At 37.5% G+C, this 27054-nt stretch overlaps 3 protein-coding genes across 4 annotated transcripts; 2 read left to right on the forward strand and 1 right to left on the reverse strand.

Moving 5' to 3' along the window:
- Window positions 1–6: 6 nt before the first annotated feature.
- LOC144203698 (uncharacterized) lies at window positions 7–13674 on the forward strand. Its single transcript, XM_077727265.1, has 9 exons — window positions 7–151; window positions 4379–4490; window positions 7300–7390; window positions 8479–8565; window positions 10980–11132; window positions 11960–12089; window positions 12169–12201; window positions 12276–12373; window positions 13376–13674. The coding sequence occupies exons 1-9, from the start codon at window positions 55–57 to the stop codon at window positions 13481–13483; spliced, it is 909 nt and encodes a 302-aa protein (XP_077583391.1). The 5' UTR covers window positions 7–54; the 3' UTR covers window positions 13484–13674.
- A 5707-nt stretch (window positions 13675–19381) lies between these two features.
- LOC144197874 (cerebellin-4-like) lies at window positions 19382–22870 on the forward strand. 2 transcript variants are annotated; one of them, XM_077718567.1, is made up of 4 exons: window positions 19382–19493; window positions 19589–19971; window positions 20941–21057; window positions 21997–22870. In XM_077718567.1, the coding sequence occupies exons 2-4, from the start codon at window positions 19708–19710 to the stop codon at window positions 22192–22194; spliced, it is 579 nt and encodes a 192-aa protein (XP_077574693.1). In that variant the 5' UTR covers window positions 19382–19493; window positions 19589–19707; the 3' UTR covers window positions 22195–22870. The 2 variants fall into 2 exon arrangements, with proteins under 2 accessions (XP_077574693.1, XP_077574686.1); XM_077718560.1 differs by having other exon boundaries at window positions 19431–19971.
- Window positions 22871–24941: 2071 nt separating this feature from the next.
- Window positions 24942–26785, reverse strand: LOC144181660 (uncharacterized). The gene is made up of 3 exons (XM_077710237.1): window positions 26665–26785; window positions 26559–26588; window positions 24942–25939 (listed from the first exon to the last, which is right to left on the reverse strand). Exons 1-3 carry the CDS (start codon window positions 26717–26719, stop codon window positions 24942–24944), a joined length of 1083 nt encoding a protein of 360 aa, XP_077566363.1. The 5' UTR covers window positions 26720–26785.
- Between the last annotated feature and the right edge of the window lie 269 nt (window positions 26786–27054).

Raw genomic sequence — 27054 nt, forward strand, 5'->3', positions numbered from 1 at the left:
CTTTGGGGGAAAAGAAGTCAGGAAAGGGTTGAAGTTGACACAAAACGTTTATACATGCAATTCTCCGTTAAGAATGTTGGGTCCTTTGGAACATTGGAGCCCAGCAGTACACAACACATCATGCTCAACCAAAAGATTGCACACAACTTCAGTAAGTAATTGCACAAAATAGTGTTAACATTTTAAACTTGCTGTCCGACCTGAAACCAGAACAATTTTTCCTGTTTTATGCTTTAACTACTTGGATAATATCCTGTCTTCTAGCCCAATATTCCACAGTTAGGATTATGTTTTGAGGCTATCATAGGATCAGTTGTTTTGGATTGAGATGCACAAACCTCATACATATATGGAACTCCTTCTTGAATGCAAGGAAGGCTGCATATTCAATGGTGTTGATGGTTATGCAAAATTGTGTGAACAGAGGAATGGGGCATATTCCAGTGTGTTTGAAATTGCAGTAAAGTATAAGCCAAATCTGTATAATTATACAGTTCTAGTGTGCTATGTTTGGTGAGGCCTTTAAAAGGCCTTCATCCAACTAAGATTTCAAGACAATGGTAGACAACCTCAGTGTAAGGGTGGAATTAATTATTATTAGTACTATTATTGTTATCATGATGATGATGATGATGATGATTATTGTTATTAGAATCATCATCTTATCTCATTTTCTGAACCGCTTCATCCTCACTTGGGTCATGGCGAGTGGGGAGGGGTGGTCCTGTATCCTATACCAGCTGACTTTGGGCCAGAGGTGAGGGACACCCTGATTTGGTGGCCAGCCAATCGCAGGGCAGAAGGAGACAAAAAAAAAACATTCCTCCTCACACTCATACCTTGGTTGGTTCGCGGGCCGCTTTAACGTCAACTTGATTTCATGTGGGCCGGACCATTTAAGATATAATATTTAGATTTTTTTGCTCAAACCTCTGTTTATAGCTACTGCTACTCACTAAAGCCTGCAGAGTGCACTATGTCACCAGTGTGATTTAATGTAAGGCTTTTAAGAAGTGCGGCATATTGCTTTTGTCTTCAAAAGCTTTTCACTTCTGATTAATTGAAGGTACGCCACTTGTATATTTCAAGACCACAATCAGGGGAAAACATTTCACAAGCTTCCCTCACCAAGTCCTCCAAGTGGCACAGGGAGCCAACAGTGGGTGGCAGGCTGTTAAAAGGAATCAGCATGAATGTGCAGGCTGGTAACATAATTAGAATCCACGTTTATGAATTATGGATACAAAATGTGCCAGATTGCTTTGATTTCCTTTAAGACCTCAGAATGCTCAGCGTTAGGCAAAATCCAGGAAATATTGTTCCAGGTTATCAACCATGGCCATTTGATCAAATATTATATTTATGTATATAATTTGACATACGACATACAAGGGTCCCAACATACGAACAATTTGAGATACGAGCCAAACTTTGGACAAACTTTGGCCCTGAGATTCGAGACAAATTTGACACACGAGCATATGATGCGGCCACTAGGTGGTTGTTTTTATGTTGCAAAGTGATATGAGACGACACATGATGAGAGGGATGGGCTTCTTTTAATATGAATAAAGGAGAAACAGTGAGCGGAATCTGCAAGGGCTTGAAAGTAAAGCAAGCACTTGAGAAAGGAATACTTCTACGCCACGGCTCACGTTGAAGGTCAACGTGAGCCGTGGCTGGTTTGATAACTTTAAAAAAAACGAACTGGGGATAAACTCAGTTGTGAGGCATGGAGAAGCAACTAGTTCCGACTTGAAAGCCCAAAATTACATCCATTTTCAACTGTGTGCAATGTAAGCAAATTTCATTTGTTACATTTAAAGATGATATTATGTTACATAGTGTCACAAAAGCGTAGCGAACCAAACGTGTGAAGTCTCCCTCCCCCACCGGTAGCCTGTTTTTAGGTACTTTATATGGGAAATTTTTATTTGAGATACGAGTATATTGACATAAGAGCTTGGTCCCGGAACACATTAAGTTCGTATCTCAAGGTATTAGTATACTGGAATTTGATTCCCAACCTGTTCAGGGTGTACCCCATCTGATGCCCAGTGTTGGGTGGGATCGGCTCAAGCACCCCTTCAGTGACTGATATTTATTCTCCAAATACGGTATATACTAGTCAAACAATTATTTCCTAATGTGAAGATGTAAAGACGCGAAGTCCTTGTAGAGTCAAGTTTAAATTGGAAAATATAGGCGAGTTTTTCCTCTCTCTGATTTGTTGTCTCTTGGCAAAACAGAGTATTTGCAATTTTATTATTTTTAATAACTCCCAACATTACAGCTGTTTCTAATTCTCAGATCTTGATCTCCACCATTCCACTTCAGTTGGAAAGTAAACATGTTGGAGTCGCTAAGGTCCCATCTGAGCTAATCCACAAAAGCGAATTCAGGGCACAGTGCTTGCTTGCTATTATAATTGCATCAAGCTCCTAACCTGCTGACAACCCTGAACTTTTACGTTTGTAGTTTCAGATGCTTTTCCAGGGTTTGGCCACAGCCTCTTTACAGTTTAGTGTGTTGTGCGTGTCAATTGTATACTCCTTGCTGGAGGGTTAATATACTATTATCTTTACCTTGAGAAAATAACAACAATATACATATGTAGGAAAAAATGATTTCACATTTCATTTTGAACTTGTTTTTTAATTTACTGTATATTTTGAAAGTCAATCTTTTGTTCATGATCATGGATCAAAAACATTCCCTAGTTCATTTCTTTGTATGTTATGCTAGTGTTTTTTGAGGCAGATGGATGTAAACACAAAGATGGAAAAAATGTGTGTGAATGAATACATGGTATTTACCCAATGATCTTATTCAGTTTAATACCCATTCAATAGTGACCTATTTTGTTCATTTATTTATTTGTTTTATATTTTGCTTTTTAGTCTAAAGCCGGTGTCAAACTGGCGGCCTGCAGGCCAAATTTGGCCCGCCACATCATTTTCTGTGGCCCAAGTAATAATGAGTGCCAACTTTCTGTTTTATGATCAAATTCAAATGAAGATTATAAATGTATAGGGAATATTTCCTGTTTGCTCATTATAAATCAATAATTGCAGACGATTTGTACAAATTTGAATGTCCAAAAATGATCTATCGATCAGCACGACTGAAAAGCTGTCAATTTATTAATCAATTAATTTTGGCAGCCTAGCTGGCCCTCTGGATGAAATTGAAACTACAACGTGGCCCGCAACAAAAAATGAGTTTGACACCCCTATTCTAGAGGGTCTGTAGCATCTATATAAAAGGTCTTTTATCATTATTATTATTTTTTTACTGAAAAGTTAAACTGGCATTGATTTGAATAAAACATCCATTTGTAAGTATGGCCACTTGACAAGAAATTGAGTTGATGCCAATTTTATGAACACTGTGATCTTCAAAATCATGTTGCCAAGCCATTCTAATGTATTTATATTGTAAAAAAAAAAACAACTGACAAAGTTAAAATCAATTTCTCTGAGAATGGGCGTCACACACAAACAGATTTCTGGGTGCTTTAAAATCGGCAAGACATCACCAATAAACAAACTCTTTGGGGTGGATTCCTTTCTGCAGGCTATTTCTTAAGTGCAGCTCCTAAAAATAAAAAAAAACCATCAATATTTGTTTCATTACAGAGGACTTTTAAGCATGAATCAGTTGAGTCTTTTTCAACCACACTTCACTTTAAAAGAATTGCACCACTTTTTTATATGGAAAGGGGGGAAAAGCAGAATTTGTCATAAAGTCATGATATGTGTTCAAGACTCCCGAATAAATGTCGTGAACAAGCTTTATTATGGAAACAGGAAATACGCCAGTGTGGAATACACGAGCACAATATATTCCTGCATGGCTTTTTCTGTAAAATATTTTTTTGAAAAGACACCAACCTAAGTAAATAGTGGATTTATTGAGTGGATTAGCGCGTCGACCTCACAGCTCCGGGGTGAAATCCAGGTCGGTCCATCTGTGTTTAGTTTGCATGTTCTCCCTGGGCCTGTGTGGATTTTCTCTGGGTACTCTGGTTTCTTCCCACATTCCAAAATCATACATGGTAGACGGATTGGACACTTTAAATTGCCACAAGGTATGATTGTGAGAGTGAATGGCGACTTTACTGAGGGTAAAGCGGTTCAGAAAATAAGTGAAACAAGGCTCCAGGGTCAGATCAAATGGCAAGTATTTAAAAACCTTATGCAATGTAAAATGTTCACTTTCTTTAAAGCCTAGCTTGAAATAAATATACAAACTAGAAGATATTCTTTGAGAGTAGGGAGGCATAATTAGGCTATTTCTATTCTTCGAGTCATTCTTTCAATGCACAAAGCCAAAAGCTTATCTCACATTGTTCTTGTTCTCTCTCTTGTTCTTGCAGACATTTTCCTCAAAAGTTTTGCGGTGCAGCCTACAGAGCTGAAGGACAAGCTGTTCATCATTAACGCAGACGATGGAGGCTTGTCTGACGAGCACATCACCTCTCTGAGGAGGTACAGTGTTTTGAAGACCCTGTTCATTGGTATTCCGTCTCTTTCGTGATGAAAGGGAAGTTGATCTTTTCACCCGAGTCAGCGGAACAGAGAAAGCAATGCATTTCACTATTTGGCCTTTATTGGTGTCCTATTTCAACTTAAAGATGCTATTAAAGCGATGACTGTGGCACTGTGGAAGTAGGTTAATGATACAGGCGTTAGATTGGTATACAGAACTCATGTTTTATGTTCTTTCAACATTTGAACTCAGCATACATTTGTCAAGCAATTTTAACAATATTGAAAAATAATAAAACAAACGATACTGTAATGTAAATATGTGCACATATAAATTGAGATTTTTACTGTCACTCTTCCCAGTTGAAATTAATCAACTTTGTCAATGGCAGTCAATGGGACAACATTTACACTAAAACCACATTTTCAATAAATTTAATAAAAACAAAAGTTTTTAAAAATGCATACCAAAGAGATTTACGAATCCTGCGTTTGTTATATCGTCAAATGTACATTAATAATTGTAGATTTCCATTTTTGTATCGGTCAAAACGTCATAGCTTCGGCAAAATATATCTTCTTACATCAGAAATATGACCCGCATTTACATGGCGATATAATATGCTTAAAACTATGGCGGTATTGACGCCATTTTTTATCTAAACTCACACATTGCCCCTTTTCAGATCTGTAAGAAATGAAATTTGGAATTTGAAGACTTTGTATCATTGATTTAAATGTATAGAATTTGTGAATCCGTAGCAACCCTCAAAATTTAAAATTATCCGACCTAAAAGCGTTATTACAAGACTCTCTTCTCCTGCAACTTTTCTCAAAGGTAGTATAACCTACAAGAAATTTCAGTCCAGCTTTGACAAATTCGACAGATTCAACTGGCGCCAAAGGCAATACTCGACATGTCACTGCCAATGTAGAGGCTCGACCAGGGGTGGCAAACTTTTGGGTCCGGGGGCCACATTGACTTAAAAAATTTGACAGAAGGGCTGGGTCAGCACAAGATACGATACATCCGTTAACAGTACATATGAAACATAAACAGAAAAAAAAGGACTCAAGTATTAACATACTCATCACTCATCATTAAAGTAAAAAGTATAAAGTACAAAGTAAAGTAAAAAGGAATGTATTAAGAAATATTAAAATGTAATTTAAAAAAAGATAGAGGGGCTGTAAAACACGAAAAACAAATAAGAGTGGACAGAGCTACTGCCACTGGCTTCCTTCCGCATGACGGCGCCATCTTGGGGGGAAAAAAAACATTATTTGGACAATGTTGGCGGGCCGAATTAAAAGGCCTAGTGGGCCATATGTGGCTCGCGGGCCGTAGTTTGCCGTAGGTTTGGGCTAGACGTTGCGCACCATTGGCTCATTATAGCTACTGGAATCAAAAAACGAGTACCAAAATTTTCTCGGCTCCATGTATCATGGTTCTCAAACGACAACATTGATGGTATAGGGTTAGCTTGGCAAGAGTAGTGCGGTAATCAAATTTTTATCCCTGGATATTTGTGGAGATGGAAACTATTGATGTGCCCTCAGGAAGGTCATAGTGAAAGTGGCTTCCTACCTGCAGTTAACTCACTGGATCTGAAAGCTGACCCCCCTTGAGGGCACCCACTGATCTAATGTACTGTGGAGGAGAAGGATTTTATTTATTCTATGAAAACATAATATATATTTTAATGTGCCACTACATGTGCCATAGAAATACAATCTTAAAAAGAAGCTCCCCCAACAAGAGATGCAATATTAATGTCCAGTGGGGCTCCCGAGGCGGTCTCATAAAAAAGTCAATGCATCTGTTTGGAGTTCACATGCTGAGCAAATGACAGAAAGAGGAAGTCTGACCATACAGGAGAAAGGGTTAGAGACAGTGTGAGGACTAAATAGAGAACAGTATCTGGTCTAAAGCTATACAATGGCATAAAAAGGAGTACAGTGGCAGAATTCTACCTAGTGTAGCACTATAATATCATTTTTGAGCTCCAGTTTGCTACAGGCCAATACTGTTCACATAACCCGTTCTTTTAAAAAAGATGTACAATGAATATTCAGTCATTTTCCGAACCAGTTATCCTCACAATCCAATCGCAGCTGACAAGCTGCATTAGGCGGGGAACACCCTGAATTGGTGGCCATCCAATCGCAGGGCACTAGAAGATGGTAAACCATACACGCTCACACTCATATGTAGGGGAGATTTACAGTGTGCAACCACCTGGCATTTTTTGGGGGTATGGGGCGATACCGGAGTACCCAGAGAAAACCCACGCAAGCCCAGAGAGAACATGCAAATTCCACACACTCCTATACCCGTATTGTTGACAATTTTAAAAGGAAACCTCAATTAACAGTGAAATCTGTTATGGTGCTAAATGGAAAAATTAAATCCCTGATTTCTTAATAAAAAATTTTTTTTTTGGTTAAATGCTAAATTTTAGCTGAAACATTTAGCCCGTGCATTGGAGGGGATTTAAGATGAAGTACAGAAAACCGCTGCACTTTTCAGGGGCATTCAACCACATCTGAGTGAAATAAATAGGAATACCACTATCTAGGAATATAGTTCTGACAAGTAAATTAAATAGAAAAGGTTTTTAAATCAATGTAGTACTCCTCACACCCTCTGTTTAATTGATTAATTGAGACTCTCCAAAGGGATTGGAAAGTTCCATGAAATTAACACTGCCTACTGTTTTCAATTTGACAAGAGAAAAATCCATGTTTTTTTGCATTTGTGACTGGCATTCTGCATACAAAAGGACTGATGTGTTTGTCAATCCAACAGGTACGTTCCCACTGTGGAGGATGTGGAGATGTATAAATCCTATAAAGGACCAGTGAGTGAGCTGCACATTGTGGACCAGTACATGATGGAGGTAGCAATTTACCTAAAGATTAAACTCACATGACCCTATTTGAATCATGCTATTCTTGTTCTGTCAAGACACCTTCTTACAACAACCATGTATTTTTACATGTGTGCTCAGCTGAAAAGACTACAAAAGGTTTTAAAATTGGCGAGCAGAGTTTCATTCATATGCAAGAAGTGTATTGCCTTTTTTGGCCAGCCAATCAGGGGACACAAGAAGACAAACAACCAATCATGCTCTAAGTCACACTTAGGGGCATTTTAGACTGTTCAACCAGCCCATCCTGCATGTTTTGGGGATGTGAGAAGTACCCAGAGAACCCCAGAACTATGAGCCTGAGATGCTAATCACTCATTTGCCAGGCCCCCCAAGAAAATACTTAAATGTAGTAAAAATAACAGTGTTGTATACTTACATTGTGCCAAAAATCTGCTATAATTTTAAAGGCAGTTGCTGCCGTATTTTAAAACAGATTTTAAATAGGTGTCACTTTTCAACGTTGATGATTTAAAACCCAACTAAGTTTAACCAATATTGTTATCTGGGTTCGTGGATTTTGGAATCAGAACAGCAGTTCATTGATTTTTCATTCATTCTCAACACCACTTATCCTGGTCAGGGTTGCGGGGTGCTGGAGCCTATCATAGCTGACTTATTATGAAAGGCTGACTGCACTCCAAACTACTCAGTCGTAGGGCACACAGAGAAGACCAACAGACAATAAAATCACACCACCACAGATTGTGAACTGATCCCGCACTATTCACACCAACATCAAGCGAATGAACCACTACACTATCAGTTGGTAGAGATTTGAAAAGTTATGTTTTTCAAAACAACACCACACGGTTAAGATGGGGGTTTCCATGTACATTGGATTTCAATTACATCATGTGCGTGTGAGATGTCAATGTTAAAGGTTGTTGAGATGTGCATTGGAATTGGATGGATCCAGTTAAGGTGCCCAATGTAGGCTGGGAAAGGCTCCAGCTCAGCCCTTGATGTCCTCACCACTAATAGAGCTATTTGCTTTGTGAATGTTTTTCTCGCTTGTTGTCATCATGTAAACTCTTACCATCCCTAACCTTTTCCAGATGTGTGACATTCCGTACCTGGGCACACAACTAGACTTGCTGTTGACCCTGAGAGAGCTTCCCATCAGCATGAGGGACCTGCAGCCTGTGAGTGCATTGACCTGAAGAAAAAAAGGTCAAATCCATGTTTCCATGAGTGTCGCATCACTAAAAGCTTCCATCACATGACTACTAATGGATCAAGGCTTTTTGCCTGCTCATCCTTTGAATTCTTGTGTTTTTCCTTCTATTTAATTTGGAAGCGTCAGCCAAACAGAACACTTTAAGATGACTTGTGATTGGATTTAGAGCGACAAAAGGAATCTTAATTGATGGGAATTTGTTCTTTGTTCAGTAGATGCGGCATAAAATTCAAAGAATGCCATTTACCTTAATTCCCGAAAAAGCCTAATTTTTTATGACGGCGAATGACAAAAGCAAACAAATACTATGTAAATGTTTTTGCTCGAATACGGATCAATATTTCATCATTAAGCACTGCAGATGTCTTATAAAGGATCATTATTTATTGGCTTGAGGCACTGAAAGCTATAAAGTTATGGAAGTCAGACAGCAACACCCCCTAGCACTTTCTCAACGCTTTTAGTTTTTATTCTTCGCTAACTTTTCTTTTATTTCAACTCATAATCAGGATAAAGAGTGCCGCCATGTCAGAATCAAGTGGACCCAAAAACTGGATTTGCTAGTCTTCCTCTCTGTCTGATTATAATTTCGCCATAGTACATGAGCTCTTAATTTTTTTATATATTTTTTTCCGTTATGTTCTTGCGTCACCCAACGTGTTTCAAGGCCTTGAGAACAAAACAGGTTGGGTGTGAGATAATGTGATACCTGAGGGGCAAATGATACAAGGTGAGACTACTGTGGATGCTTAACCAAATTTTTAACTCATAATGAGAAAGCGGTTAGGCTATTTTAAAGCACAATAAATTGTTTCAGAATAAAGAAATATCTAAAAGGCTTGAGAGCCATGTGTTTGCCACACCTGGCCTAAATAAATTGGTGGTCTAGCACCATTAATGGCAGCCAATGAGTTATCAAATAAAATACCTTAAAATGTCCCCGCATTATCAGAGAGGGACTGAAAATCTACAGGAATTGAACTTTGGGAGTGAAAAGTATCTCCACAATATGTATTTTCGAGATTTAAATATTTTTCATCCAGCCCTACCTTGCTGCTCCCTGGTCTTCTTGTACCACAACATGTAATGTTAAAACTCATTCAAGTGTGATTTGCCTCCTCTGAAAGTCACTTAAACTTTAATTATTGCGAAACAAATACAAGATGAGAAAATTATAAGGTGAGATGTTTCGCCAATAGGTGAGAGTATTCTCTGTCAGCATAACACATTTGTCAGAGCTATAAAGAGATGTTGTTAGAACACATTATCCCCACCATCTTATAACACATTGAAGTTCTGATTATGTTTAATGACTGACATCCCTGCCAACAACTTATACTAGAGTCTGTGAAACTACCATTATATTCTTGTTTTAAAAAAATTCCGCTTTTGTTGATGGAAAATGAGACATTCAACAGGTGGTACTGGGATGTTGGTGCCAGGTAGAGTCTGTAACTAGATGATCCAAATCAGGGGTCCACAAACCAGTCCTCAAGGGCCTTTGTTGGTCCTGGTCTTTGTTCCAATTGGTCTCATTTTCTCATCTCATTTTCTAAACCACTTTATCCTCGTGAGGGGTGCTGTAGCAAATCCCAGCTGTCTCCGGGCCAGAGGCGGGTGACACCCTGAATTGGTGGCCAGCCAATGCACAACCGTTGGACAACCATACACACTCATACCTAGGGGCAATTTAGAGTGTCCAATTAGCTTCCCATGTCGCCTGTTTTTAGAATGTGGGAGGAAACCAGAGTACCCGGAGGAAACCCACAAAGGCCCAGGGAGAACATGCAAACTCTACACAGGTGGACCAACCTGGACTTGAACCCAGGACCCCAGAGCTGTGAGGCCGCTCTGTTCCAACTGATCTCGCACAAAAAGGTTTAACCAATGAGGTTTCTACTAAAACAAGTAGCAACTGACTGTGATCCAGTGATTGCACTTGCAAGACACCAGATTGGTGAAAGGATTGGAATGGAATAAAATGCTGCTCCCACAATGTACTATAGTGGAATAGTTTGGTAAACCACTGATCCATATCTTCCATTCCTTTTCTTCTATGAGCTCATTGTTAAAACTAAACTAGTCTTACTTTCACTTCTGCCTTGTGCTTTTTTAATAGTGAGATTCTGTTTTTCCACAGATATTAGAACTTGACACGGTTACATACCAAACAATCGTCTCCCCCAACAGCACAGGCCTTATTATTCATCCCATTGGTTCGAATGATGTGCTGTTTTAAATAGAAACCAAACAAAGAAAAAAAATGATAACCCAGTGTTATTTCAGCCACACTTATTACTTACAATCTAAGAATGTTTGGTGTGTAGGGGTATTAATTCTGATGAAAATAATGAATTCAGACGCTTGTTTACCTTCCAGCTGATTGGCCAGAAGATTGCAATGTGCAAACAACTTCACACCTGCAGGTCATTCGTTTCTGTGCTGGAATACCTGCTGGCCATCGGCAATTATCTCAACCAGAACGCCGGAAAGGAGAAAGCTAAAGGATTCCGCCTCTCATCGTTAGCTAAAGTAAGGTCTTTGCTCACTCTGCATTTCTAATGAGATGCCACATAATGATATACAATGTCAAGTCTCTCTTCATTCCCACTTTTGGCCTTTCTGCTGTGGCCACTTAAGTTGATTTCCATTCTCTGATGCTTATTTCCCATGAATTCCACCCTCCTTAAACTGAAGCACATGACAGATACTGTAAAAAAGAAGAGAAAAATGATAATGATAAAAATACCACCAAAATAAGTCAAGTTTGAATTGTATTGTTTAACAAAAATAATAATGTTCATAAATACATAAATAAAAAATAATTATAATAATAATTTGAAACAACTGAACACGGTAAATTGTACCATTGAATAATCTAGATTAAAATTATGTTTAATCATATGAAATAATGTGCACTTGCACAAAACCTGTAAGATTTTTTGAGACCTGCTTAACTTAGCTTTCAAAATTGGTACAGTCTTTATATTTGTAAACTGGATTATATCTCTGCATGAAAGTAGAAAAAAACTCCTTTTCAATGTGGTACAACCAAAGCTCCAATTATTGATGAAAGAACTGTGCCTTCCTTCATTTTTCTTCTATCGGTTTTCCAGCATATTCAGTTTTGCAAGAAATCAAAATGTTAACTTTTGCGATGCTGGTAGTCTGTTTTCATGAATGCAGTCCCATTTTAGCCTTACCTGAAATAAATAAAAATAAGAGAACCAAAAGAATTACATTGCATTGAATGCATTGATTGCCTTCACCCCAAAGAAGTTAAGAATACAGTACACATGCAACGATTTCTAACTTCTCTGGTTGTAATGTCATTGTTTAACAAGTACTGTGGTTCACAGCTGTCACAGCTTCGCGGTCAAGAGCGGACTTTCACCTTGCTCCACGCTCTTGTGGAACAGATCATGTTTCGTGAGCCTGTCTTGGCCAATTTTACCAACGAGTTGGCGGAATTTGAAGCGGTCCCAGGAGGTATTTACTTCTCAAAATTTGATCAAAGATGAAAGAAATGGGTATGTTGTATGAAAAAAGCATCCTCCCTGTGTCTCAGCTTCTGTCAAAGGCCTAACTGCAGAGGTAGATGGTGAGTAAATTGTATTTCATGAGATCCCTGTGTTGGCCCCAAAGCTTTCTAACCGATTAAATGTTTTCGATCAGTACTGAAGAATGAACTGCAGAAAATCATTCAATATGGAAAAACCTCCAAGAAGAGAAATGTGGGGGGACATCATGCAAACTTCAGTAAAGACCTCAAGGTACTGCACAATTAACACTCGATATTAAGGGCCACTTTACACGGGGATGCTCCAACACCAAAACTATTGTCATAGGTAAAGGCATCACGTTTAAGAAGTAGCGGTGAAAACGGAAAGCAGTAACTCAAACTTTTTGATTCTGCGATTCTGTTGCAAGTCCACTATGTTAATGAAAAATGCAGCGCACTCGCTTGTTTTGATGACATTTTCACACGCCTCACAACATATTGGTTATTTCCAGTGCCCATAATGTCAGCTTGCTCGTTCTTTTGCTGCATCCTGCATCATTTAGTTGTGTTTTTTGTTGTATTTTATCAAATAAACTACATGTTGTCAGTGGAGAAACATTAACATTCACTAGACGTAGCCAGCTCAGCTGCTGGGTGTTCAGTGTTCAATCCTCATGTCTGCTCGATCACGCTGTAGTGTGGGATAACAACACTCATATTCTGCGGCTGCACTCGTGGAATTACACGTCCTCTTTTACTTCAAAAAGCAGTTGTTTTCATATAAAGTGCAGGGCAATGTGATAATGGGACAAAACTTTTGAATGGCTCTTTCAGATTTTTCTTTTTTTTTACATAGTTGCTTTGGTTTCTTTACGATTATATGTTATGAATAAATATACGACACTGTATGTTTTAATTTTCTCATATTCTACTTCTCATACATGCAGAAAAAAAGTCTTACATGCCAATGTAAAACAAAAGAAACACTTTGTTTACAACTAATGCAAGAATAAACAGCTTGAGAGTTCTTGTTGTGTACAATTTAATTAGCATTGGGTAATGCGTCACTGTGAAACTTGGCATTAAGCCAGGCGTTTTTAAGGTACAATATCAGTCAAAAGAGATTTAATTGTCAGAAGTTAATTTGCTGAATTGATTCACCAACTATACAGTACAGACACGGAACTGAAAAGAACATTTTTTCAAAAGGATAATTAGTAAAGACAGAATTCTTGCTTGAATATATTCTTACCTCAAAGTCATTATTCCGCAGGGGGCAGTGGAGAAATACAACGCTGATCTCTCGGCCTTGATTAAGTCTTGTGAGGAGATGAGGAGGCTGTATTCCTGCATTTTGGTAATCTTTTATGTAATATTTTAGAACCTTGATTTTGTGACGAGCTCTTCAATCGTACATGCTATTATTATTTCGCTAACCTATCCTCATTGTTATATTTATTATGATTATATTATATATTATTATTAAGTATTATTATTCTCATTACATCTCATTTTCTGAACCACTTTATCCTCATTAGGGTCTTGGGGTGTGCTGGAGCCTATTCCAGCTAGAGGCGGGCAATACCCTGAATCGGTGGCCAGCCGATCGCAGTATTAATATTATTATTATAGTAATAATAAGAACTATCATATTAGCATTATTATGATTATAATTATCATTATCATCACTATCATCATTATCATCATTAACATTATTATCATCATTATTATCATCATTGTTATCATCATTATTATCATCATTATCATCATTATTATCATCATTATCATCATCATTATCATCATTAGTATCATCATTATCATCATCATCATCATTAGTATCATCATTATCATCATTATTATCATCATTATTATCATCATTATTATCATCATTATTATCATCATTATTATCATCATTATTATCATCATTATTATCATCATTATTATTATCATCATTATTATCATCATTATTATCACCATTATTATCATCATTATCATCATCATTATTATCATCATTATTATCATCATTATTGTCATCATCATCATCATTATTATTAATATTATTTTCATTATTATTATTTTATATTTTTAGTTAGATATTTTTTTTTATATTTAGTCTAGTGAGTACATCAGACCTATTTTGTAGAAGCATTATTCTCCTCCAGTAAGGTTCTCAAAACAGACATTCATAAAAAAAGTCATAAATACAACAAATTATACATTGATTAAAAAAATCAATTAAAATTAAAACTTTAAAAGAGTTAGTAGGCTGGCATAGTGGTTTTGCACACCCACCTCTTATTTAGTCCAGCTAAGGCTAAAACCAGACTGTATTCATGAAAACAGCCAGTCAGCACAAAAAAATAACAATTGTATTTCTTGCAAAACTGAAAATTCTGGTAAAAAGCGATAGAATAAATGAAAAATATGTACAGTTCATATATCTCATACATAGAGCTTTGGTTGAACCACATTGAAAATTCTTACACGAGCCAATCCCCGCCAACCACAGGCAACATGCAGGGGACACCCTGAATTAGTTGCCAGCTAATCGCAAGTGACAAAGAAACAGACAACCCCTCACAATCATACCACCACCAAGCAGGAATCGAGCACAGAATTACCGCACCAAAGCCACATGAAAAGAGGACATTTTTTCTACTTCCAAAAAGAGACATAATGCAGTCTAAAAGATAGTTACTATGCTATTTTTTTAAGCCAAATTCCTCCGAGGTCAAGCAATGTCTCAAAAAAATCTTACAGGCTTTTGCGAGTGCAAATTATTTATGTGGTTTGATTTTAACCTACACTATTCTCTGGTACAATTATAGTTTTAAATGATTTTCCTCTTGGCCGCTCCAATTCATCTAGACTTGAAATATACTAATATGTATTTATTATCTGCTTATTCGCTTGTGCTAATGGCAAGAAAGTTTGTTTCTGGGGGAAAAAAATGGTCTTTTCACAGAGACAATCCCATAAGATCTAGAAAATAGCACTAAGTGAAAAATACATTGATGAATACGCATTCATTAAAACTATTGTTACAATTATTTAGATTTTTAACTTATTCTTGAGGGGCCCGGCGGTGGAGCGGTTAACGCGTCAGCCTCACAGTTCTGAGGTCCTGCATTTGGTCCCTGGTCGGTCCTCCTGTGTAGAGGGTGCATGTTCCCTCCGGGCTTGCATGGGTTTTCTCTGGGTACTCCAGTTTCCTCCCACATTCCAAAAACATGCATGGTAGGCAGGTTGAACAGTCTAAATTTCCCCCTAGGTACGAGTCTAAAGTAACCCATATGTGTAATTTGATTCAACGTAAAGCCCACGCAAAGCCATTTGAATTAAGACAGCTTCTAGGTCTGAACAGGACTTGTTATATTTGATGATATTCAGCCTTGTCACTAGGGCAAAGAATGTTTAATGATGACCTTGACTCGTCGAGATGTTGAATGTATTAAACATTGTGGTTGCTTGTAATATGTTTGAGGCAGGGAAATGGGATGTGAGACCAGAGAGACCCCTTGCAATATGATGTTATGTGAGGACTTGCAAATACACTGACATATATTACTGTTGAACATTGCGGGGGGTGCTGGAGCCTATCCCAGCTGACTTCGGGACAGAGGCGAGGGACAACCTGAATTGGTGGCACACGGAGACAAACACACATTCACGCTCACACTAAGGGCAATTTAGAGTGTCCAATCAGCCTACCGTGCATGTCTTTGGAATGTGGGAGGAAACCGGAGTACCCGAAAAAAATGGCGTCTATCCTTGTATGATAACTTTAATTTAGAAGACACTTGAAGAATTCCATGTATTTTAGTGCATGCCATATGTAATTATGATTGTGTATTCAGCTTCACGGTCTAACTCACTGAGGAGCTGCCAAACTCGTCAGTTTCTTAAACACTACGTTATGTGAGATTAAATATGACAGAACTCATTACCGAGTTCGATCAAAAAATTGCCCAGGCCAAGTTAGCATCTGCACAGACATAGCTGAGATTATTCAGAAAATACTATCATTCATTTTGACTCAAGGTGGGCAAACAATTAATTTATAAAACAGTTGACTAACTACAAAGCTGCTCACAAACAACACTGCATGAGGAACTGAACCACCACAGGATTAGATTAGATTATATAACTTTATTCATTCCGTATTCGGGAAATTTCACTGTCAGAGTAGCAAAAGAATGAGAATACAGACATAGGAAAGGACATTTTAAATATAAATAAATAAGTAATACATATTTGAATAAAGCCATAAAAAAATAAATAAACATGTTGCATGGAATATATATATATATATATATATATATATATATATATATATATATATATATATATATATATATATATATATATAGATATATATATAGATATAGATATAGATATAGATATATATATATATATATATATATATATATATATATATATATATATATATATATATATATATATATATATATATATATATATATATAGATAGATAGATAGATAGATAGATAGATAGATAGATAGATAGATAGATAGATAGATATAGATATAGATATATATATATATATATATATATATATATATATATATATATATATATATATATATATATATATATATATATATATATATATATATATATATATATATATATATATATATATATATATATATATATATATATAGATATAGATATAGATATAGATATAGATATAGATATAGATATAGATATATATAGATATAATTTTGATTTATTTATTTGTTCTTATTCTTAACATAGGATACCACACCTAAAAATTATATGGATGAAAGTCCATATTGTGATGCCCGAAGACGAGAATAAGAAAATAAATGTAAAACTAAATATTAAGAATATAAAAGGTACACTGATTGATTAAGCTACCTCACCCACTCAAGTTTGCAGTTTAATGTTGTTGAGCCCTACCTATCCAATTAAGATAGACATGTCCAAACAGTGCGAGGCGCAGTTGGCATGCCGCCATGCTCAGAGGTCATTTATTCAAAAGACCAGTTTTAAGAACAAACCAGGTCATTCTGTATTCATGCTAGATCCAATAATGTGTGTGGGTGTGTGCATGTGCATTCGTACGTATTTGAATACTCAAGAAAGTAACTAAATGTGTGCTTTCATTTGTCCAAGGTAAAATTCGGAGAGGCTGCTGGCCAGGATTCTCTGGAGCTCTTTGGCTTCATCTGTCAATTCATTCACGATTTCAACAGAGCGCGTACTGATGTTATGTAGATGGTTATCTATATGCAAGAGAAAATTCAATGAGACAACATGTGAATATGAACCTTTTGTTGTCTATCGTTATGTCCCCTGCAAAGAAATGCCATAATTGGTCATTTTAGACACCAGTCTTCTACAAAATGTTGTAAATTTTATTTATATCAACATGAGTGGAGACAAAAATAACATAATGATGCTAGCATTGGACAAATTCTTTTGCAGATTATATTATGACTGACTGACTTTTTTTTAAAGATTCATGCAAAAGCAGATAGGTCCAATGTTGGGGGGTGTTTACCTCATGTTTAGTGTCCCCTTTGCACATAGAGGAAATTGTCCACTGTATTGATTAACGCACTGTTGTGAAATAGGTGGATTTAGAACTCATTCTGTACAAATGAATGTATTTCGTATCTAAATGTTTTTTTTTAGTAAATTCTCTTAAATATTTGACCCCTGATTGCGTTCTCATCTTTACCCACTATAGCAAGGGTTTCAAACTCCGGTTGGTTAGCAGGCCGCTTTAACGTCAACATGATTTCACGTGGGCCAGACCATTTTAGATACAATATTTAGATTTTTTTTAGATAAATGGATTAAAAGAACTGGATTAAAAGCACTGAATATTCCGTTTCCATATCTCTAAAATAATGTTTATTTGAACTTTATTTTGATATATTTTTAGATTTTAAAAAATGTTTTTTGAACTAAAAACAGAAAAAAATATTAAAAAATATACAACTATTGATTTAAAAGGGGGAAAATCACAAAATGTAATATACATCTATACTCTTCATTTTAATTTTAACCCTAAAACAGAAAGTCGGCACTCATGATTTACTTTCGCAGGCCACACAAAATGATGCGGCGGGCCAGATTTGGCCCCCGGGCTGCCACTTTGACACATGTTCTCTGTGTGGTGTAGGAGAGTCCTCTGCATCAAGTTGCATTGACATCGTTGGACATCCAAACTATTTAAACAAGCAAATGTTCAATCGCAGATAGTCCTACCAGTTCAAATAACAAAATAATTTAAATTTAATGCAGAAAGATGAATTTGGGCTATCCCAGCCAACTATGGGCACCAGGTAGGGGACACCCCTGAACGGGTGGCCAGCCAATCGCAGGGCACAAGTAGACAGACAACCATTAATGCACACGTTCATAATTACGCTGCATGTTTTCCAAATGCGGGAGGAATCGTCGCACCTGGAGAAAACCCACGCAAGGCCGGGGGGAATATGCAAACTCCTCACAGTGGGACAAAACTCCGGACCCCAGAACTGTGAAGCCGACACAATAACCACTTGGTCACTACGTCGCCCAAATTCTCTTTGAATTAATTAATTAATTAATTTAATTTTTCAAATATATTAATCAAAGTTGTCAGCAATCTTTTATGAAAGCAATTTGTAAATCTGAAGTCAATACACTAGATTTACTTTAAGACACAGGGGTCAAAGTAGCGGCCCGGGGGCCAAATCTGGCCCGCCGCCTCATTTTATGCGACCCAAGAAAGTGAATCATAAGTGCTGACTTTCTGTTTTAGAATCAAATTAAAATGAGTAGAAGTGTATATTAAATTTCCTGATTTTCCCCCTTTTAAATCAATAATTGTAATTATTTAATCCATGTTTTCTGTGTTTTTAGTAAAAAATATATTTTGTAAAATCTAAAATTATATTTTAAAAAAAGCTCAAATAAACATTGTTTTAGATCTATAAATAAACGGAATATTCAGAGTTGACGATAAAGCGGCCCACGGACCACCCCGAGTCTGACACCCTTGCTTTAAGATTTGGGGGGCTGGATTTGGCTCACCGGGCCATGGGTTTGACATCTCTGCCTTAATTTGTGACGGAAAGCTGTCTTTCAAACAATTACTGTTTTAGAAAAGAATATAAAATCCATGATATATTAAGCTCTTAAGTTATAAATAAATGATTATCTAAACTGGTGCTGTGTTGAAGACTCTCACAAAAGAATGCAAAATATGACAACCAACCCCACCCTCCCCTAATTATATTTGTCGTGAGTGCCGCACCTGACCGTTGCTAATTGACGTCGCGTGCGCGTGCGCGCAGAGCCTTACTGAATTTGGGCGCAGAATCAAGCGGCATCACTGAGCAAATCTGCTCAGGTCTGTGCGTAAGAGCAGCCGCGTGCTATCGGGGACTTTCCTGATTTTCATCGTGGATTTAAACTGTCTATTGATTTGTTGGATGACGTTCGCAGGCGGTTCCCATGCCGGCAATTTGGGCTGCAAGAGAATGCGGCGTGTTGTTTGGGTGTCTCTCGTGGACCCGGCTCAAGTGCTGACCCACTAGTGAAAAAGTGGCGGTGAATTGGCAGGCATGCGGCTGCTGCTGGGATGGGGCGTGCTGGGGGCTCTCGTGGCCATGCTGAGATGCCAAAACGACACGGAGCCCATCGTGTTGGAGGGTAAGTGCCTGGTGGTTTGCGATTCCAACCCGACCGCCGACTGGAGGGGGTCCAACTCGCCACTTGGCATCTCGGTGCACGCTGCCAACTCCAAGGTGGCTTTCTCGGCGCTGCGGAGCAACAACCACGAACCCTCCGAGATGAGCAACAAGACCAGGATCATTTACTTTGATCAGGTCAGTCCTTGTACATGTGTGGAGGAAATGCTTCATCATGCATATCCATCACCTGCAAACACCTGTGATGTCCGCATCGTTAAATGAAATCAAGATTGCATGGCCGTTTTGCGTTCAGCTACTACCTTCTAGTGGTGAATGTTTGCTGTTGCAGTTAACAACAGGTCTGTGTGCATGACAAATCAAATAATTCCTAGTTTACTTTAAATTGGACACATATCTGAAAATACTTACATTTATTTATGTTAATCATTTTATTTACTGCGTGCATATCTTCATGATGTGTATATATATGTGTGTATATATATATATATATATATATATATATATATATATATATATATATATATATATATATATATATATATATATATATATATATATATATATATATATATATATATATATATATATATATATATATATATATATATATATATATATATATATATATATATATATATATATATATATATATATATATATATATATATATATATATATATATATATATATATATATATATGTATGTATGTATGTATGTATGTATGTATGTATGTATGTATGTATGTATGTATGTATGTATGTATGTATGTATGTATGTATGTATGTATGTATATATATATATATATATATATATATATATATATATATATATATATATATATATATATATATATATATATATATATATATATATATATATATATATATATATATATATATATATATATATATAACAGAAATAGATATCTCTTAACCAATAAAAACAAATAAAATATGGCATTTCAATATTGCAGAATGTTTGACAAACACAGTGGTTTTATGTGACATCACTTCATTCACTTTTACTTCCATTGTTTCTCAAGTTAATTATAATTATATTTTGCAGATAATCATTGATACTGTCCTCTATTAACAAAGGGAAAACTATATTTGTGAACTTCTCTTGTACATCTTCTCTTGTAGGTTCTTGTAAACATTGGAAACTTTTTCACATTTGAGTCTGTGTTTTTGTCCCCAAGAAAAGGAGTCTACAGTTTTAACTTCCATGTCATTAAAGTGTACCAGAGTCAAACCATACAGGTACGTGGTCTTCTTTATTAACAAAATAGATAGAGAAGTAAATGAATTACACTGTCATGATGGATTTACACATTACTCAAGTGGATGATTGCTTTTCCTGGTCGAGTTAGGATTATATAAATGAGCTTTCCACTCTTCCATTTAATATTGATAATCCAGGGGCTCTTAGGTGCTTTTCAGTGCAATTCTGTTTCTATTGTATTTAGATGAAATAAGTATTGATTAGGTCCAAAGCACAGCTAAACTGCCATTCACCAATTTCTATTTTCTCAAGAAAGCAAGGTAAAATGTGCCATCACTGAAATAGGCCACATTTATTCAATTTGATCAGTGTATTACATTGTTTTTCATTCATTCATCTTCCATCCCACCCATCCTCGAACGGTTTGCGGGGGTTGCTAGAGTCCAACCCAGCTGTCATCGGGCAAAAGGCTGAAGCCTTTCGTAGCTGACTTCAGGCCTGAGGCAGGAGACACCCTGAATCGGTGGCCAGCCGATCGCAGGGCACAAAGAGACGGACACCCATACCTAGGGGCAATTTAGAGTGTCCAATCAGCCTACCATGCATGTTTTTGGAATGTGGGAGGAAACCGGAGTACCCGGAGGAAAACCACACAGGCCCGGGAAAAAAAATGCAAACTCCACACAGGCATACTTGACCTGGATTTGAACCCAGGACCCCAGAGCTTTGAGGCCGACACGCCAACACACTCCACTGGGCCACCTCATTCAAACGCTTATTTATACTTTTGGTAAAATTCCAATGTGACTATTTATTTACATGAAAACTGTAAGTGAATTTGATTGACTTAACAAAACTAAAAAAGCGCTTTTCATGAAAATTAAAAGACGGGCCTTTTTGCGGACTACTTTTGAACAGAAACCAAATTCACCTTTTGAGTCCTGAGTTTTTTTTCACGTTTAATGTCTGGCTTTCAGGTGAACCTAATGCTAAATGGGAGACCCGTCATCTCAGCCTTTGCAGGTGACAAGGATGTAACCCGTGAGGCCGCAACAAATGCAGTTCTGCTCTATTTGGAAAGGGAGGACAAAGTCTACCTGAAATTGGAGAAGGGCAACCTGGTTGGTGGATGGCAGTACTCGACATTTTCGGGTTTTCTTGTCTTTCTGCTGTGAAAAAAAAGAACAACAGCTTGCAAACTGTATTCTCTATCATGATGTGTCGTTTCTGTATAAATCAAAACACCCGTCCAAACCAATTTTTTATGCTGCTTTAGTTAGTGCGATCCTTTCAATCAAGCAGGCGGCAGAGAGAAACTCTCCACAGCCTTAAGCATATTGTTGTCATGACTACTGTTGCATTTAAGTATACACCTGCTCTTTGGCCTTTTATAAAAGAAATGTTGCACCCAAAAAGCAATGCAATTATAGCATTTGGGGCTAAAATTGATAATGTATTCTTGCTGTCCAATTCAATTTCATAGGTGTATTTATGACAAACAACTATATATATAAAACTTAAAATGATTGGTTATGAAGCTGATTTGTGCAGTAATGATGTAAAAATGATCCTCTGTATTTTTTTGCAATACTAAAAACCACGGTTAGGTATTTATTTTCACGACTTATAAGGGGAATTTCATCAAACAATGGGATTGAGGCAGAAATGATATTGATGGAAATACTTCAAGTTTATACTTGAATTCTTTCCATCAATATCACTGCAGTCATTTTGTCAACCAATAAATTGGGATATTGTAAACACAGGCCTAAAGCATACAGGAGAAAACAATATTTTATTGAATCCAGAGCATTAGATCAAGAGAAACTATTAAAACTATGAGAAATTGGATACATGTGTTTTAATTATTACTGCTTTATGCTTGGAATATTTGTTTTATAAACATTCAGTGTCATTCATGTGTGTGAAGTGGTATTGACAGCATTATCTAGTGGTTGTGAAAAGGTAAATTGGATAGTATTCTGCACCTCACCCAGTATGCCATTTAGATTTCGGAAGATGGAGAAATCTGCGGTAAATGAGGAGATTCCGGATTCCTAAATGTATTATCCAATAGTTACCTGTTATCAGATATTGCACATTTTAAAAGCTAGCAAAATTGTTGCAAATTAGTTTTTTTGTCAGACAAGGTGATTAATTCTTTGTCACATCGAAGAGAATAGAGATATTACGGTGAGTCAGACCCTATTTCTTGAAAATAGCAAAGTAAAACACTGGATTTAAGTGAAATTTCTCTAGTTTTTCTTCTTGTAGCAAATAAGTAGAATTCAGTTTTGTCATTTAACAACTCTTTTGAGTAAGAATAATCACATTTGTAAAATGCATGTTCAATATAATGTGGTTGAAGCAGAATATTAAAAAGAATCTTATTTTAAATGATCCCTTGGCACTTTATGCATAACATGAGATTGTCACATCTTCAATTATACAGATGGGTGAATGTTTTAGTTTTTTGACAATGTACTCATAAATATATTAATAATTTCCTGTTTCATCCAAGTGTGAAACATTTTCAGTCAGGCAAGTAGGTGGTTTGGTGACTATAATACACTACATAGTTGAAATGTATCAAATGTCTTTGTCAATATATAATACAATCAAATTGTGGTACAGTTCCAACAGTGGAATATATAAAAGTCTACTGATTAACTAATACAGTACAAGGACAAAACTTTTTTTTTGATTGCATTTTTGTCAAACTTGCTGGGTGAATGCACCATGGGCATAGTATCTTGCAAATAAGATTATATTCTCCAAGGGACTAGTCAAGTAATCAGAATCTGTATATATGAAATAAATCATAGCAGAATAACTGGTTTCAAAATTGCCATATGAATCAAACAGAATATCATTAAGGAAATTAGATTGAATTAAACAAATTATTTTCAGTGGACCCTAATTGTTTTTTAATTCAGAGGCATCAGTTGTAAAAAAAAAAAAATAAAGTATTGCCATACTGCTGCAGTTGAAGTGGAACCGAGTGTACGGGTAGGTGCATTAACATAAGAAAACCTGTTGATTGCCACTCCAGAGAACAAAATTCTGCATTATTAGAATTGATCTGGAATATTTGTGTGATCTTATTTAGTTAGGTACAAGGCTACATAACTGCATGTTAAAACATTAAACTACATTCATTTTTTACTACCATCTTGAGTTTCATCTGTCAGCCAATGGCCATCTAACCTTATAATAAACAGTACTCTGCAACAAGTGATTTTTTTCTCCCCATACATATTCACAGGTTAAATTTTCAGTTTATCATCATCCCCCTCATTTTCTGAAACACTCAAAAAGATGAGGCAGGTAATACACTGAATTAGTGGCCAGTCAAGCACACACCACGGAGATAATCAACCTTTCACGCTTAAACTCATAGGGCAAGTTAGACTGTCCAATCAGCCTACCATGTGTGGGTGGAAACGGAGTACACGGAGAAAACCCACTCAGGCACATGGAGAACATGGAAACTACATAAGTGGACCTAGCTTGATTTAGACCCAAGACCCACACTATCAACCCATCCACCTGACCGTATTTTGCAGTTAAATAAAATACATCTCTCAATGATGTGGGGTTGACTTCTTCAATCTTGCAAGTGACAAAAATAAACATGCAATTTTCACCAAAAGGCTGGTTGTATATTCACACCAGCAAAGCATAGTATGTTTTCTCTGGTCTACATCTTGATTGTTCATTTTCACAAAACAGAGGTTAGGCAGAACATGCAATTTTGACAGTCCAAACCTTCAGTATTAGATCTGTGAGGGAAAATGTAGTACATAATTTCCTTTGGATTACCATTTCAACATTCCCCTTTTATGTTGGGAGAAAATAAACTAAGCGCAGGTATTAAAGGGTACCATTTATTTTTTGTTGCAAAAAAAAAAACAATTACACACTAAACAGTAACTGTAAATTCCTCATCAGAAGAGCCTTCATCCATATCTTCATCAAGGCTGGAATTGGGGCTCTGGGTGGTGTTGTGGTGGTCCCACATCAGGCTCTGCTGTCCCTGGGTGGCGTTGTGGTGGTCCCACATCAGGCTCTGCTGTCCCTGGGTGGCGTTATGGTGGTCCCACATCAGGCTCTGCTGTCCCTGGGTGGCATTGTGGTGGTCCCACATCAGGCTCTGCTGTCCCTGGGTGGCATTGTGGTGGTCCCACATCAGGCTCTGCTGTCCGTGGGTGGCATTGTGGTGGTCCCACATCAGGCTCTGCTGTCCGTGGGTGGCATTGTGGTGGTCCCACATCAGGCTCTGCTGTCCCTGGGTGGCATTGTGGTAGTCCCACATCAGGCTCTGCTGTCCCTGGGTGGCATTGTGGTGGTCCCACATGAGGCTCTCTTGACCCAGGGTGGCGTTGTGGTGGTCCCACATGAGGCTCTCTTGACCCAGGGTGGCGTTGTGGTGGTCCCACATGAGGCTCTCTTGACCCAGGGTGGCGTTGTGGTGGTCCCACATGAGGCTCTCTTGACCCAGGGTGGCGTTGTGGTGGTCCCACATGAGGCTCTCTTGACCCAGGGTGGCGTTGTGGTGGTCCCACATGAGGCTCTCCTGACCCAGGGTGGCGTTGTGGTGGTCCCACATGAGGCTCTCCTGACCCAGGGTGGCGTTGTGGTGGTCCCACATGAGGCTCTCCTGTCCCTGGGTGGCGTTGTGGTGGTCCCACATGAGGCTCTCCTGTCCCTGGGTGGCGTTGTGGTGGTCCCACATGAGGCTCTCCTGTCCCTGGGTGGCATTGTGGTAGTCCCACATGAGGCTCTGCTGTCCCTGGGTGGCATTGTGGTAGTCCCACATGAGGCTCTGCTGTGCCTGGGTCATGTTGTAGCCCCTTTTATGATTAAGCAGGTCAATGTGGCTTGCATTGTCATTGAAGTTGACATTTGTCACTGTGTGGCCTGAACACAAAAAGATTCACATTAGTAAATTAGTGCTAAAACTAATAGATACATTGCATTACAAATCAAAACAGAGCCAATTGCCAATTATATATTAAGCTTCTCTAGTAATATTAAATTTCACGAATTAATGTGATATATTGCAACAGTCCGTCACCATTCACAATTCTGTCAACTTCAAGGACCAAGTAATACTGTTCATTCAGACAGCAGAAAGTCAAGGTCCTGATGACACGCCACGTAAACTCATGCATCTGATGACAAATGACAAATTTTATGGCTCACGTCAAAACACCTTGTTAACTGCTCAAGAAACAGAGCGACCAATTTCAGCATTCAACTTGGGCACAGTCCAAAAGGACAAATTAGTGTCAATTTTCCTTTAACTCCTAAACTTGCACCTCTTTTCCACACTCCAGCTGTGATTTTACTTCAGTTCGGTGTCCTATGAACATTTGCTCACTCTCAGCCACCTCTTATATAAAATCTTAAATAGAATCATCACTGTGAATGTCCACCAATGTAGACATCTGTAAAATGTGTGATCACAATCCAGGGAGCTGATCAAACATGATCATCTCCAGCACACTGCTTTTCATCAGCACAGTATAATAATCACCTTTTGTAACACCAACAGAAACAGGCAGGCCTGCAAAGAAACAAAACTCTTGTCAACACTCGTTCGCAAAGATTTCTGAAGGTTAGTTCACAATCGGATGTCTCACCTTTAGCCATCAAGATGGCATTCGCCAACACGAGCCCAAGCCACACTAAGGCCATGATGTCACTGCTGTAGAGCAAGTCATGACAGTGAGTGACTGCAAGAGCTTTTAAAGCAAGAGAAAAGGAAACACAGGTGGGAATAATTGGCATCAATTAGCACTACCACAGCTGCAACATTTTCATAAACAGGGTTAACCTCATATTAGAACAACAATGGTTTTTTTTATTTTTTTATCAATGCTCTCGACTGGGTTTGTTAAATGGTATGAATTCCCCAAAATGAAAGAACATGAAACTTTGTAAACATCTGTGGGTCCTGGATTCAAATCCAGATGGGTCTCTCTGGGATCGGCTCCCGCAGCCCCATATTTTTGTACACTATTTAATTTGGC

Source organism: Stigmatopora nigra, chromosome 1 (genome assembly GCF_051989575.1).
Source record: "Stigmatopora nigra isolate UIUO_SnigA chromosome 1, RoL_Snig_1.1, whole genome shotgun sequence".
Lineage (NCBI taxonomy): Eukaryota > Metazoa > Chordata > Actinopteri > Syngnathiformes > Syngnathidae > Stigmatopora > Stigmatopora nigra.